Source organism: Corvus kubaryi, unplaced genomic scaffold (genome assembly GCF_017639235.1).
Source record: "Corvus kubaryi isolate FWS band 111438036 unplaced genomic scaffold, C.kubaryi_AGA036_p1.0 37041, whole genome shotgun sequence".
NCBI lineage: Eukaryota > Metazoa > Chordata > Aves > Passeriformes > Corvidae > Corvus > Corvus kubaryi.
Genome location: NW_024581018.1, coordinates 412408 through 427937, shown reverse-complemented (window position 1 = coordinate 427937; position 15530 = coordinate 412408). Strand labels below are relative to the sequence as shown.

The 15530-nt window shown below is 42.2% G+C and overlaps 1 protein-coding gene across 18 annotated transcripts in view; it reads left to right on the top strand.

Annotated features, from left to right (window-relative positions):
* GIGYF2 (GRB10 interacting GYF protein 2) overlaps nucleotides 1–15530 on the top strand; it is a 75578-nt gene that overhangs the window by 55814 nt on the left and 4234 nt on the right. For 12 of the 18 annotated variants that reach the window (XM_042020713.1, XM_042020708.1, XM_042020707.1 and 9 more), the window contains 15 exons: nucleotides 607–766; nucleotides 2675–2841; nucleotides 3225–3313; nucleotides 4308–4415; nucleotides 4965–5062; nucleotides 5564–5664; nucleotides 6452–6613; nucleotides 8440–8541; nucleotides 11325–11483; nucleotides 12283–12519; nucleotides 13103–13225; nucleotides 13834–14037; nucleotides 14150–14355; nucleotides 14649–14803; nucleotides 15245–15414. In XM_042020713.1, coding sequence (XP_041876647.1) covers nucleotides 607–766; nucleotides 2675–2841; nucleotides 3225–3313; nucleotides 4308–4415; nucleotides 4965–5062; nucleotides 5564–5664; nucleotides 6452–6613; nucleotides 8440–8541; nucleotides 11325–11483; nucleotides 12283–12519; nucleotides 13103–13225; nucleotides 13834–14037; nucleotides 14150–14355; nucleotides 14649–14803; nucleotides 15245–15414 — 2241 coding nt within the window. Of the gene's footprint in view, nucleotides 1–606; nucleotides 767–2674; nucleotides 2842–3224; nucleotides 3314–4307; nucleotides 4416–4964; nucleotides 5063–5563; nucleotides 5665–6451; nucleotides 6614–8439; nucleotides 8542–11324; nucleotides 11484–12282; nucleotides 12520–13102; nucleotides 13226–13833; nucleotides 14038–14149; nucleotides 14360–14648; nucleotides 14804–15244; nucleotides 15415–15530 lie in introns of those variants that run through there. The other 6 variants (XM_042020712.1, XM_042020711.1, XM_042020709.1 and 3 more) reach the window with 4 other exon arrangements.

Below are 15530 nucleotides of genomic sequence, written 5' to 3'. Positions count from 1 at the left end.
TCCACAATACCGAAAGCTGCTTCTCTCCTTTTTTTTTTTTTTTTTTTTTTTTTTTTGCCAAAAGTTCAAGCTTTTGTCTTTTTATGGATCAGGATGCTATACCCTGTGTTAAAGAGCTGGAGACCATAGTGCTTATGGCCACTGTCAAGTTGCATATGATTTGCCTTGAGAAATTATGTGTGTCTGTTAAAACCCCTAAACAAACAAACCATCAAACAAGCAAAACCGCAACCAAAAATCCCATAAGTGAAGCACAAGACTTGTTGATGAAAGTGTGGTGGCGGCTGAGATGTAGAGCCTTCTTTGTGCTCATGCTCCCATGCCTGTTTTATTTTTCACTCTGGTACTGTGTTGAGACCTCCTTGGCAAGTTGTTCTAAAGCTTTTCTTAAGCAGGTGAGCTGTGCTTGTTCAGGATTCTGCCAGCATGGTAGACAGAGCCCCAGGTTTGTGTAGCAGTCACTCCTGTCCTGGGGCTGCCCGTCATTCCTGGTACACTCTGGAGCACTGGGTAGCACAAGGTGGTTGTATTTGACACACACATTTTCAAATCTGTAAGCCCCCATCTAACTCTCTTATTTCTTGCTGGTTTTGATGTCTCCTGCAGCAAGCAGAAAAAATGGTGGCATATCTGCAGGACAGTGCCCTTGATGATGAAAGACTAGCAGCAAAAATTCAAGAGCACAGAGCAAAGGGTTCCTCTATGCCGTTGTTCCATGAAGCCATGCAGAAGTGGTACTACAAAGATCCACAAGGAGAAATTCAGGGTAGGTCTGTGCCATTTACACTTCCTCTTTTGTTTCCTGGAATTGTTAAAGAGGTCTTCACAGAATTACCACCAAGAGATGCTGGCGCTTGTTTTTAACAGAAGCAGCACAGGGAATTTACCATTCTAGAATTAGGTTTTGAATATATCTTCAACTCATCACTGCCCCCATGAGCTCAGCAGGCCTAACATCCAGAACTATGCTTTATCATGGCTGAGGTTTGCCATCATTTTATGTTTCTGTAAATTAGGTTAGACTAAAACCTGTTTTACATGCCAGTCGTTACTCAGATTTCCAGATAACAGTGGAAACAAAGAAAGAACGTGACCACTGAAGTAGCTTGTTGTGAAGAATCCACAAGAAACCGTGAAATTAGTTTTCTAGACTCAGCCTGATGATGTGGAGTAGTCAGGGAGGGGTGGTTTGTTTAGAATTGAGGGGCAAGAGGAATCAAGTTTCCACCAGCCAGTGCTTGTGCAGAATCTGTTTAAATTGTGCTTGCAGCCGGTGCACTGTTTGTTCATATAACAGATAGGAACTGTTTCCTGCTTTCAGTTTTTGCTTAAGAATTTTTTTTCTTTTTCAATGAAATTTGGAGCAGGCCTTTCATATAGATATTTGCATCTTTGCTTTCAGAAGGCACTTTTCTTTTGGAGGTCCCAGGGCTCTGTTTTAGCAGCTGCTTATCTACTTCCCGAAAGTGCAGTTAAACAGTGTATTTCTTCCTTGCTGTACTTCACACTGTGTAGTGTGAATGACTTCTCAGCTGTGAACTCCAGATAGGATTGGTGGGGGTGTTGTTTGTGAGATCTGTGCCAATCTCTTGTCTGCAGGTATTGCATATCTTTAGGGTTTTCTTCTCACCCCTTCAAGTTTAAAGAATGTTAACCATGAAGTGCTTCTATTTGCTCAGTATATGTCAGTCACTGCTGGGTGTTTATTGCTGGGTGATCTAAATATTTTTGTTGTTGGATTAGGTACTTCCTCAAATATGTTGTCAAAAAGTAAACACTTCATATAATTTTTTCTTCTTGGGGATAGCCTCTTGTGGTTTCATATTCTCTAGGAGGAATTGCCTTCTAGAGTTACTCCTTACACAGAAGGCAAGGGTTGCTGAATATTCCTGCTTTTCAGAAGATGTTTTTGTGAAACTTATTTATGTGGTTCTTACTTGGTTAAATAATATTTCAATACTGGTTTTACATCTATTTGAATATGTAAAATTAGTATGGAAGCCCTCCTTTGAAAGGAATGACTGAAGTCTTTCTCAGAAAAAAGAGGAAGAGAAGGAAAAGTGTAGATTTTTACAAAGGAAAGAAACTGGATCCTCATTATCCTAAAAAATGTAGTTGTTCACTCAGACGTGGATCTGTTAATCTGCTAAGTTCCAGAAGCAAAACTCGTGTAAAACATGAGAGTTCCTCTGATTTGAAGGCAAGAGTTGAAGCAGGCTAAGATTGTTTAATTATCTGTGCAGTGGGGAAAGCAGCACTTACGGTTCGAGCACGGTCAGCCAGCAGGTACTGCTGAGCTCCAGAGTGGAAGCTGCAGCTACTGTGAGCCTGAAGCAGAGAGTGCTGCTGGAGGACAGCAGGGGAATTAGCTGGACCAAGCCCCACACCACTGTGGTTGCTTGCCTTTCACCCCAGAGCTGACCTGTCTCCCTCCAAAGCAAGGTGAAAGCCATAATGCACTTTTCCTGTGACTGTGGGGCAGTGCTGTAGCCCCTGTGGAGATGTGCATGGACACTCCAGCCTTGGATGAGCAGTGTCCCTACGAGTGGGTGAGGCAGACAGGAACGCCTGGTGCTGGGCACTGTGTGACCAAAGCCAGCTCCTTGTTTCCAGCATGCTGAATCTGGCCTTGCTTCCCCTTCCCCACAACATGTGTTGGTTGATGTGATTTCAGGTCCATTCAGTAATCAGGAGATGGCAGAGTGGTTCCAGGCTGGATACTTCACGATGTCACTGTTGGTGAAGAGAGCCTGTGACGAGACTTTCCAGCCACTTGGAGACATCATGAAAATGTGGGGCAGGGTTCCCTTCACTCCAGGCCCAGCACCGCTTCCGCATCTGGTAATTATGTGGTAGTTACAGTATTCAAACAGTCCTCAAACAAGTGGGAACTTAATTATTTAGGTGTCATCTACTCTGTCTTGGAATTGCAGGTGTTCCGAGCACCAAAGTTGAACTTGGTGTTAGATTACTTTTGCAAGAGTAGAAAAGAAACGTAATTTAAAAATGTTTGGTTTGCCAGGTTTGTGGCTGGGAGGCTGGGTCCTGTGATAAGTAAGGGTGCTGTGTATTTCACAGGCTTTGTAAATCTCCATCTTGGTCTAGGTTTTTTCCTTTTTTTTTTTTTTTCTGGTCAAAATACAACTTTTACATTTCTTGCATTTGCAATCTACTACTCCTAGTATATATGTTATTGAAAAAGAATTTTTTATCCCTATACGTAGGGCGAGCTGGACCAAGAGCGACTGACTAGACAACAAGAGTTGGCTCTGATCCAAATGCAGCACCTCCAGTATCAGCATCTTTTAATACAGTAAGACTTCCTGTCTCAGAGATCTTCCAGTGGCTCTGTTCTGCTCTGCCTTTTTAGTCATCTGGGTTCAGCTGCTTGTCATTGTTTCCTTGGGCAGTGGGGCTGGGAGTGCTTCACTTCCAACAGCCATAGCTGCTTCCACAAACACCAGAGATGTTGATAGTCTATGGGATTAGGGCAGTGCGGCTGCCCCAGGCTCACTTTTCAGAGTCCTTTTCAGTGTTACACATTGCTACTTTGGTGAGACCTGCTTTATAGGTAGCTGTTATGGTCAGACTGGATCCCAGGTGTCCTAGTAACGACCTTCAGATGTTGTGACGTCAGGGGAAGGCTACACATCTTTGGAACTGGAGATGGAGAAGGCAGAACTTACCTTTAGTCTGCTTGCTCAGCTCTCTGAAGATCAGTGGAATGCCCTGCTGGGCAAAGCAGTTTGTCATCCATTTTGCCAAAGCTGTCAGTTGTTCAGTTATGGCCAGTTCCTGACAGCTTGTTTTGCAGCAGCTTGGAGGAAAGAAAGCAGTCAGACTGCTTGTTTAGGGGAACCTGAAAGCATGTGTCATGATTACAGTTTTTCAATACTGATTGTCAGCTTATGATTGAAGCAAGAGCCTGCTCCTGTACTAGGCAATGCCTTGACATACTGGGGAAGAGACTGATTGTAGGTGGGCAGTGGTCAAAACCAGATCAATTTGAGCTAACGTTATGGAATTTAGACAAAAAAGGAAAGCAGTGTTGTACAGCTTACAAGAGAAACATGGGGCAGTAATAGCCAGGTGACATAGCTGAGGGTGAAGAGAAGTCTGGTTCTGCTCATGTGAGCCAGCTGGCTGTATTCTTACATTTTGATTCTTGCCAAGCTCCGGTTCTGTGGTTTCCTCTAGTATTTAGCATGTATGTTATATGGGTCAGTGGGCATTAGTCCCAGAGCATGAATCTCTCTGCAACTTGGGCATAAGTGAACAAATACCATTTGTCTGCTTCTCTTTTGAAGACAACAGTATGCACAGATGCTGGCTCAGCAGCAGAAGGCAGCCCTCTCATCCCAGCAGCAGCAGCAGCTCGCTATTCTCCTGCAACAGTTCCAGGCCCTGAAGATGAGGTGAGCTAGCCCAGACTTCTGTTCTTCCTGTACTCTAGTTTGTATACAACAATAATTCCATCTTGTCAGCTGTCTGTCCTAGTTAAGTTTGCTCATATTTTAGGATTACTTATTTTAAAGATGGTAATGAGAATATGAGTACGTATCAGAATGACAGGAAACAGTTTCAGGATATGGAGTACTTCTTTATATATGTAGCCTTTGCCTCAGAGAGTGTTTATGGAAATTAAGAGTTGAAACTGTAACTGTCTGGCAGCTGTGTTGTGCTGGTCACAGAGGGGCTTTGCCTGTTCTGCAGTACTGTAGGATGCTTGTTCTTCAAACTGGCCTCTAAGCAGCAAGTGCAAAACTGTAGCTTAGCCCTTGACTTAGCAGCAGGGGCGAGATCAGCAAGAACTCTGCAAGCAACTAGTGTTGTCCTATCATATTTTTGTTTTAAATAGAGGTGTGGAAGGAAAGCAGTGTGTTACAAGTTACTGAATCTCATGCGTGTTCAGAGCACTCCCCTCCCTGGAAGTGGCATGCTGACTCTTCCTATTGGTATTACAGAATATCTGAACAGAACATGATGCCACCTGTTACAAGGTCTGTGTCAGTGCCGGACACTGGCTCAATATGGGAACTTCAGTCAGCTTCACAGCCTACAGGTAAGGTGCCTAGCCTGGGTCAGGTCTCTTGGGAAAAGTCCATGCATTAAGAGTCGGCATCTTTGAGATGATCCTTCCCTTTTTGACACAAGGGGAAGTTATTTTTGCATCATGATGTTTAACTGGATCAGCCTGCTTTGCCTTGCACTATATAAGTTCCATTTGAGAGTGGTGAAGAATACGGTAATTTTTCCAATGCTCATGGGAAGTCTAGCTCTGAAGGGATTGTTCTGTTTACGGGTGTTCTGCTCTGATGGGAGGAGGAGTTGGAATAGCTGGTTCTTCTGTAGAATTTCTTAGGAAACCCAGCCTTCCTTCAGTCATGGACGAGCCTTGTTCTGCTGGAAGACAAGGTGGCCCTCTACTGACGAAGGTGGAAGTGTTAACATTATTTGAGTTCCTGAAACATAGTAACAGCATACCCAAGATTCTCCCATTTCAGTTACGTTTTGTTCATGTGCTTATTTTTGCTTGTCAATGTTTGTTTTCTTCACTGTCTAGTCTGGGAAGGAAGCAGTGTCTGGGATCTGCCCATTGATACTGCAGCTCAGGGACCAGCTCTAGAACAACTTCAGCAACTCGAGAAGGCCAAAGCTGCAAAGGTCAGAAACTGTTTTGTACTGTAAGAAGTTGGGATTGCTCTTCTGCAATGTAATTGTGGTTCTTGAGCCAATGGAAGACCGAGCTCTTCAATGGATGACTTTGACTAGGTTTTCATGGAAAACACCATAAAGAGAATAGGGGTTATAAAAACAAGTTACGAAATCCTTGTGGACTGCTGTTTGGAAACCATTGCTGTGGAGGTACTACTGACCTCTGAAATAGCGGTCGTGTTCTACATTTGTGATTAAAACTCTTCACTAGCCACCTCTGTTTTAAACTGAGATCATCATGAGCTGTCAGGCCAAGCCCTGAGTTGGGACCAGGTAGTTGTTCTCTTAATTGTTGTGATTTTCACCGGAACTGGTTTGGGGAATCATAAGAGTCCTATTTGCCAGGGTTATTCCACAGGTACTCTAGTATTAAATTATTTTTGTGACTTTGAACCTGTATGACTCTGTACCTTTCCTGAAAATTATTATTTTATGATGACTGCAAAGCAACTCAGTACTCGCTTCCAAAGTTAGAGGGTATTTTGAGGAGCTGATGTAGAAAGACTGACTAGAGAACTGGTGTTTGTTACAAACAGAAATTGTCCAAAATTGTTCTAGACTGTTTCAGGAATCTGACCCCAGTAGGCAGCCAGCCGATAGGTAAAATTGCAATTGAGGGAGAGCATCTCTGAGGCTTCATCTGTTAAGCTGTTACTATAATTTCAGCAGAGTTGCCCTAAGAAATGGTGTAGGAATACGTTACCTGCATCTGAGTATAGTTTTATGTGAATTGTAGCTAGAGCAAGAGAGGAGAGAAGTGGAAATGAGGGCCAAACGAGAGGAAGAGGAGAGGAAAAGGCAGGAGGAGCTTCGGAGGCAACAAGAAGAGCTACTTAGGAGGCAGCAGGAAGATGAGAGGAAACGACGGGAAGAAGAAGAACTGGCCCGCAGGAAGCAAGTGAGTTTCCTCAATGTAGTTAATCTCTAATTAATTATAATACTTTATAAAACTCACTTTAAGAATCCTGTGGGGTCCAATTAATCTTTGGTAGGTGTGTATGAAGACAGTTTTAATATTTTTCATGTGAGTATATTAAATTATGATTCTTCTGTTCTTGATTTTTTTAAGAGCCCAAACTGCAACCTGAGAAATGGGCTTTGATGCTTCTCTTTAAGATAGGTTTCTGTTTGTGAGCACAAGGCCTTTATTCCATGTGGAATATCCCTTCTCAACTTTTTAGTGTCAATGTTAGACTTTAGTTAGTTAGTTACTGCATGTTTTAATCTTTATTTGCCATTTATGCAGTCGAGTGTTCTATGAAGATATGTTCTGGAGTAGATGGAGCTTGAGCAGCTGTTTTAAATGAATAAGAGGTAGAGGGCTATAGTGGACAAAAAGTGATGTGACATTCAGCTTATTTTTTCCTTGTTTCTTTTTTTTTTTTTAACTTAGTAAATTATTTTTTGGAATAAATTATTATCCGGGTAATAGTCTGTCAGCTTTTTTACTTGAGTTGATGCTTGGGAAAGGAAAGGATGTAGTTTGGTCAAGCATATTTCTTAAAAACAATTATGTGGTCAGTGTTGCGGTAGCAGAATGAATGTAGGAATTGTAGTATGTGCTTAATCTTCCAAGAATACAAAATGGAGACATTGTTAGTTTGGCATTTTTAGCACTTACTTCTGAATTCTGTATGGAAGAAAATGTAGTTGCTCCTTAAGTGTTGCAGCAGGGAAAGACAGTGAAAGTTAAAGTTTTCACTCCACGTGTGAAGGATAAGGGCAAGCACAAGGCTGAGCTTGTTCACTAAGGAGTTAGTCAGTAACTGTCCTGAAAAGTACCACATGAATAATAGGCAAAAGTACTCAATAATTCTGTCCTTTATAGTATTTCTTATGAGCTTAGGTAGGCAGTCGTAAAGGGTGTTCCTGCTTTAAGGATCAGACACTTCAGAGGAAGCCTCTAGAACCTCTACTTTTGTTTGGAATTTCGTTGTAGATCTCAGTTCACTCAGGGTTTGGGTTTTGTCACAGAAGATCTATTTTAATTGGCACAGTATGACGTAGATAACTTTCATGGTATCTTTTGGAATCAAGTCTGCAAATAAGTGGCTCCTTGCTTTAGCGTATCTACTTTGTGTGCAGGAAGTCATTGTGCTGTACGGTGGAAAAGGATCCTCCACTTGAGGTCAAACTAGGACTGAAGCAGTAATACGCTTAAAAGTTTACCTTTTGAGATAGATTGCTTTAGATCTGGTTCAATAACAAGAACTCATTTTTCAGCTGATCACCTGGTAACTCAATGTGCGTCGCCTGTGCTGGCTTCAAGTAGAGTTGCATTGTTTCTTTTCACTCTAACAGTTTTGCCTCTGTGTATAACAATGTCTGTTAAATTCCAAAGTTTTGTTGTTCACTTTGGATTTGTAGAGTAAACAGTCTGACTCTCCCGTTCTGAGATGCCATGGGAAGTAACTATTTACACGAAGGAAGCAGAACGGGGTTGAAAAGCAGTAACAGCAAGTATCTTAGTTCATTACCAATGCAATAATTGCCACAATGCTTAATTCTGAGCAGTAATATCTTGAAAAGATAACAAAGCGTTTAAGCGCTTCTCTGGAAAGAGAAACTAACATTGTATTCTGTATTTTAAAAAAGAAACTGGTCTAATATTTGAATCTGACTTCTGTACTGGAAGGCATTGTAGAAACAGGGATGAACTGATTTATTAGCATGGATTTATGCAGAGGAGATGATGCTTAACAAATTTGATTAACTTCTTTTGAGGAGATGACAGTGAGAGCTGAGAGGGGTGAAGCAGTAGACTTAATCTGCCTGGACTTCAGGAAGGCTTTTGATGTAATACTGCATAAAAGACTAGTATATAAGGTTAGTAAATATGCTGTTGATGGTGAATTCTAAATAAAAAAATAACTGATAGAAATTCAATTCTGTAGGATGAAATGTCATACCAAATGTTGAATTCAGTTCTGTTCACAGTTTTCATCAATTACTTTGCACTGTAGAATTGCAAACAGTAATGCCCAGCTTGTGTAGCTCCTGTATTTTGTTTTTGTCTCTGGTCTGGTATCTTCTATTTTGTAATAATTGATTCCTTTCAGGAACAAAATTTGAGGTTTAATAACCAGCTAATAATTGTTTTCTCTGAATTATGTCTTTAATGCTCCCTTTAAAATACCTGTTTCAAGGAGGCGAGCAAAAAGATTTGTGAGCCCTAGTAACATAGACAAGCAGAATTGCAGGTGTCACTAACTGCAAAAAATTCTCTGTTTTATTTGAAAATCCAGAGTCTATTGAACTGGGGATTGCTGCTTAAGGGTTTTTTTTGGGGTAATATTACAGATGTTTTAAAAGATCGCAAATAAGCTGTCTGTACAGCAAGATGTCTTATGTTTTGAAAACAATTATTAAGAAAGATGCTAAAAAACACTGGGAATATCTTGGAGCAGGAATCTAGGAACATGGGAACACTAAGAGCCAAAGGATTGATTGTTTCCCATGCCAGTCAGTGGCAGAAAGCTGGAGCTTTGAATGGTTTTGGTCACATGCTCAAACAAAAGCAGATACAGAAGTAAATATTAAGACAACCTTTTTTATAGCTGTGAAGAGTCAGAAAAAAGGCTGTGGTTCCCAGCTTTTCATATCTTACAGGGTTTTTTGTCCTCGTGTCAGTACAACTGTTCATCTTTAGTTCTGTAGGGGAGAGAAGTCTTTTATTGCTGTCATTCAACAGTGTCTCTCCTGGCGAGCCTGAGCAAGAAGGAGATCCATGCAGCTTTCTTAATGGCAATTCTAGCCTCGTTTCCCAAGGGGAGAGTAGGGCAGAGATGTCACTGAAGTGCTGTCCCACAGGAGGACTCGGTGACTCTGCTCATCTCTCCCAGGTACTGTGTCAGTGAGCGCTCCCAGCCTGGCTGGCAGTAAGGACTCCTGAGCTGAGATCCTGCTCTGTGGTCTCCAGGCAAACAAGAGACTGGCACCTCTGGCCTACTCAGTAGCCTTTTCAATAAAAGACATAGCAAGCAGAAATTTTTCAGCACTCGTACTGGGGACACTTGATTACTGTGACTTGACTGCATGTGTCCAGTTAATATAGTTACAGACCCAAATTTCAAAAATGGTTCAGGTGGTATGTGTTACACTTAAAGCTGATTTGATTAATGAGAAAATGAATCACAGACTATTGTTCTATGTCCAGCTAGTGGAAGAAAACCACTTACTGCACTTACATCTAGCACCAAACCACTTAAGTGATATTCAGGAGTATGAGTGAATTGTTGGCTTGCAGCCAGCAGCTGTTCAGTGCCATGGGATTGCTTATAAAAGATTTTCTGTCTACTGACAGTTTTGTTGCAGGCATCTGAAGTTCATTGTCAGAGAAAAACCCAGTGCAGTTGTTTAGGGAACCCCAGTGCAGTTTATCTGGGCTGTGTATACCTACCTGAAGCTTTGGTGTCAGATTGAATACAAGGGTCTTAGTTTTCACAGTTAACTTCCTTGATTTACCAGAGTTTACATCCATGCTGCACAATTAGTCCCCCGTCATCCTGTGATTAATGTATTGCTTATAAAAAACTTGTAGGAGTATGATTGCGGTACTGGTCATTTCTAAAGGAAAATATAAAATTATAAAAGCCTAAAAAAGTTCTTGTCCAAAAATCAAGATCTTCAGGTTGAGCTTGTTAGGTAAGTCAGAAAGAGACAACAGAATGGGGCGAAAAGTAGGGTGGCCTTAACTCAGTTGCTGGACATCAGAGGTCAGAAAAGGCTGCAAAAACTAAGGCTTTCTTATGCAAGGGAAAGTCAGAACTGGTGGAAGAGGTCCTCAGGTGGGATCCCATTTAACAATACACAGGAAGCTGCTTGTCCCCGTTCTTCAAAAAAAACCAAGTAGCAGAATGGAAAAACGTCTGTTCATGTTGATAGGAAAGGGTGCTGATGTTTAATTTTTGAGTTGAGCAAATAATTTTACTACTTGGAAAACAAAACATAATTTATTGGAAACTATTTAAATAATTTACTGATAGCCCAAAATCAAAGCCCTTAAGAGATCTGTTGTTACTTGTAGTATTTAAATAGTATAGGGAGATCCCAGTCAAAGCCCTTGAGACTTCAAAAGTAACACTGTCCTTAAGTGCATTGGGCTGCTGCAGCTTCTTTCTGGTGTCTGGAGATGTGGTTTTGAGTTGTGTAGTGCTCTTGAACAGTCAGTGTTCAGAAACTCCTGTAAGTAGGAAAAGCTTCCAACTTATAGCTGACAGCCCCTCAAGAAAGGAATTCATGATACCCACACATTAAAATATTTATAGATCTAATGTTCAAGTACTGCTAGTGCTGCATAGTGGAAAAAGGAGTCTCACCCTTTGTTGTCATTCTCGACACCATTCTTCTTAAAACCAAAGATAGGCAATTATTTCTTCTGTTTATTTTTTCACTAAAATAATTTATGTAGGAGATGCACATTGCATCAAAAATATTTGTTAACATGTGGGTTTGTTGTGCTTAATGCAATGTTTTGGTAGAGCTTAGTTTGGAGCTAGGGAGCTTTTCTTGAGGCTACTCATTTGGCCAGACAATGCTGTAATCTGTGTTCTGATGTGGTTTGTTGATAAAATGGCATTTATAGGCTGACATTTTGTTCCCAACTTTAGGAAGAGGCCCTGAGGCGACAACGAGAGCAGGAAATTGCACTAAGGCGGCAGCGGGAGGAAGAGGAGAGGCAACAACAGGAGGAAGCACTTAGGAGATTGGAGGAGAGAAGAAGAGAGGAGGAGGAAAGACGCCAGCGAGAGGAGTTAATTCGTAAACAGGTGAAAAATGGCAAAAGGGACCTCCTGTGTTTAGTTATGGAGGCTGCCACAACAAACAGGCTTTGAAACTTGCACCAGTGCTTGAGAGACCATCAGTTTCAGTCAAGGAAGGCAGAGCTTGTAGATAGCATCACGTGAGTGAAAAGGTTGTTTACTTGTATCCTGACTTCAGACAAAACATTCAGAATCCAATATGCCTTAGGTAAAGAGATTTGGGTGGAGTGAATGGTCTCCCTGCACGTTTGAGCCTTAGGAATGGCTTTGCAGCGTGGTATTTGTACTCCTTTCTGAGGCAGAGTACAGTACCAGAACAAGAGTTCATTTTGAATTAGCACTCTCTGGGCCTTTACTTTGTTATCTTCAGTGTCATCTGAGATGATCAGTTTTGGCAGTCTTCCTGTGCAATGCCACCTTTGTCACCTGTCTCTTCTATCCTGTTACTTCTGCCAAGTTTTATTCCCCTGAAAGTGTGGCAGTACTGTAAGTAGTATAAGCAGGCAGAAGCTCAGACTGAAAGGTGTGTATCTACTAGAAGGAAAGTAGTAAGAAATTAGCTGGTATGAATTAAGGAGATGTCATTCTCTTCCAGGTTCCTTGGTGGAGCAATGGGAAACTTTTTTTTGGGTAATATAGGCTGTATTACTGGGCTTTCTTGCCTGAGAAATGTAAAGTTAAATGGACAACCCAAACAGCACAGTTTACAGATAACAGATGTCAGAATATCAGTACCACAGAGTTAAGAGTGTTTTAAATTCTGCGAAGTCTCCTTAGACTTTATTCCTTTCTGTGTCCTGGGAAGGAAGAGGAGGCTGCCAAATGGGCACGTGAAGAGGAGGAAGCTCAGCGGCGGCTGGAGGAGAGCCGGCTGCGCATGGAGGAGGAGGCGGCCCGGCAGCGGCTGGAGGAGGAGGAGAGGAAGCGCAAGGAGCTGGAACTCCAGCGCCAGAAGGAGATCATGAGGCAGAGGCAGCAGCAGCAGGAGGCTTTGCGGCGGCTGCAGCAGCAGCAGCAACAGCAGCAACTTGCACAAATGAAGGTAACCTGCAGTTAAAATGAAGGTTGAAGGTTTCTGCAGTTTAACTTCCTCTCAGCCTAGCATGGGAAGTAAAGCCACAGCTGCGTCCAGGGTGGTCTGTAGTAGCTTGGGCAAGGCAGGGATGGATGAGCTGTCTGGAGAGGGAAGAGGGTAAAGACTTGATGTGAAAAGAAACACGAAGAGAATTAAATTGAAAACCAAAAACGTTCTGTCAGTAGAAGCACACTAGGAAGGCATCACAGATGGGCACAGATGCTTCTTCTGCCACAATGAGCAAGGGCCAGTGCAAAGTTTCTAAAGCCTGGAATTCCTAAAGTCTTTGAAATCTAAATGGACTGCTTTTTTTCAGGTAACGATGTGTTATGTTATTCTTGATACACTGTGTCAAAGACTGATGCATCAGAGGGCAATTCAAAGAATGTATTATTTCTATTTCCTACTTTTTCATACTTTTTTATACCATTTTAAACTTTAAAGGTGGCCTTTCTTTTCCCCTGGGTTTATACTGTTTTTTTCATGATTATACTCCAGCAGTATTCTCTAAAATGTTTTGTAATTCCCGATGATGTCTGTTTTGGCCCAGCTCCCTTCATCTTCAACATGGGGTCAGCAATCAAATTCAGGAGCTTGTCAATCCCAGACCACACTGTCATTGGCAGAAATTCAAAAGTTAGAAGAAGAACGAGAACGGCAGCTCCGAGAAGAGGTAAACACTGACAGCAGTGGAGTGCAACTTGTTAGAGGGGACTCAGCTGTGGGACTGCTTAGCTGTCACTTCAGTTATTAGAAGGAATGGTGAGGATGAGGAATCCGAATAAAATTCTGTCCTTCAGGCATAGGTTCAGTAAGTACTTGTGTGAAAGTTTTTATCACTTCTTAATACAAGAATCTGAAAGAAGGGAAAACTGCACGCTTTTAACCCTGGGAGTATAATATGTTCACAAAACAGTATAAAATTATTTCACATCTATATTCTGACATCTTCAAAGATATGTACGAGACCAGGGCAGTTAAAGGGAAGATGGGCTGAGGGGGGAGCAGGTGATGGTAGGAGAGAAGGTCTTCTTCCAAGAAGCTGACTGCAGACATGATTTGATAAATTTAGTTTGTGCCAGGCTAATAAACAGTTTGTATTTACTGGTTAGCTAATGTCTCCCTTTTTGGAGGAACTGTAATGGCCCAAAACAATAATAGGTCAGCCAGACTTCTCCAGAAGAAAGTGAAATCAGTTTAAAACCAGTTTCCAAGTTAGACTTTTGAACAGTGATGATCTTCTGTAGGTATTTACAAGCACTTTTGTCTTGCATGCAACAGCAAAGACGTCAGCAGCGTGAGCTAATGAAGGCCCTCCAGCAACAGCAGCAGCAACAGCAGCAAAAATTGTCAGGCTGGGGTAACGTCACCAAACCAACAGGCACCACCAAGTCCCTGCTGGAGATACAGCAGGAGGAGGCAAGGCAGATGCAGAAACAGCAGCAACAGCAGCACCAGCAGCCGAACAGAGTCAGAAATACCACGGTATGTGTATTTATCTAATCAGTACGTGGAGGAAAGCAGCCATGCCAGTTCCCTCTGTCTGTTCTGCTGGGTCTGTGCTAATAACCAGCATCTCTTTGTTATGTCTCAACAGCACTCTAACCTGCACACCAGCATTGGGAATTCAGTGTGGGGCTCTCTAAACACTAATCCCAGCAACCAGTGGGCATCTGACCTAGTCAGTAGCATCTGGAGCAATGCTGATACCAAAAACTCAAACATGGGTTTCTGGGATGATGCAGTGAAGGAAGTGGGACCTCGTAACTCGACCAATAAAAACAAAAGCAATGCCAGCCTCAGGTAGGAACTGGGGAAGGAGCTTTTGCAGACAAAGGCTGCCACTCCTGGCACTTATCAGTTAGAACATCTTCATGTGTTTTCCTTTTTTCCCCTGTGTTGTTCAGGATCTGTTTTGACAACAAAAATAGCTAATAGGTGACCACTCAGTTCATTTTGTCACCTGTTTAGGAAATTATTTGATTCTTAAAAATGGTTGCGTCTTGTAAAATAGTCTTACAACACTGTTCTATATACTGTACTGTGGGTGAGCCTGGAAACTGATAATGTAATTATATGCATTTTCTTTACCTCAGCAAATCTGTAGGTATTACAAGTAGACAAAACAAGAAGGTAGAAGAAGAGGAAAAGCTGTTGAAATTGTTCCAGGGGGTTAATAAAGCCCAGGATGGATTCACTCAGTGGTGTGAACAGATGCTTCATGCACTCAACACAGCCAACAACTTAGATGGTAAGAGATGGAAAGGAATGGGAGGAACAATATCTGTTCTGTTTCCTGACAAAGGAGTTCTGAGGGACTCTAATGACATCAAACCAATGTTTCCAGTGCACTCAGCAAAAGGATGTCATTAAATAGTGGCCAGAAGAACCGGCTGCATCCTCTTGTTTTCGTTGTCTAACTATAGCAAGTCAGTGGGATTCAAAAAAGTTCTAAAGTCTGTCAGTTAGAGCCCTCCTGAGGATTTCTGGTAGTCATGGACGCATTACCAGGCAGATAGATGAGGATCCAGTTTCATCCTTCATTACATGATAGGGCTTTATTGCAGGGAACTGGAAAGGGCAAGCTGCTAGACGAGTAAATATTTGACACAGAAATCTGACGTTGGTATTTATTGCATGTGTGTGTTTGCTATCAACATGCCCTCCCTCATGGTCTGCCTTCTTCTTGCAGTTCCCACGTTTGTTTCTTTCCTGAAGGAAGTGGAGTCTCCCTATGAGGTCCATGACTACATCCGAGCCTACCTTGGAGATACTCCTGAGGCCAAGGAGTTTGCCAAGCAGTTCCTCGAGCGCCGTGCCAAACAGAAAGCCAGTCAGCAGCGGCAACAGCAGCAACAGCAGGTAAAGGTGGCTCTGCTCTCCCTGGGGACTGTGTGAGGCTGGAGAATCAGCACCCCTGCTGGATTCATCAGCAGGGGTTTACACATCCTGGCAAAGGCAGACAGTAAAGCAGCTTT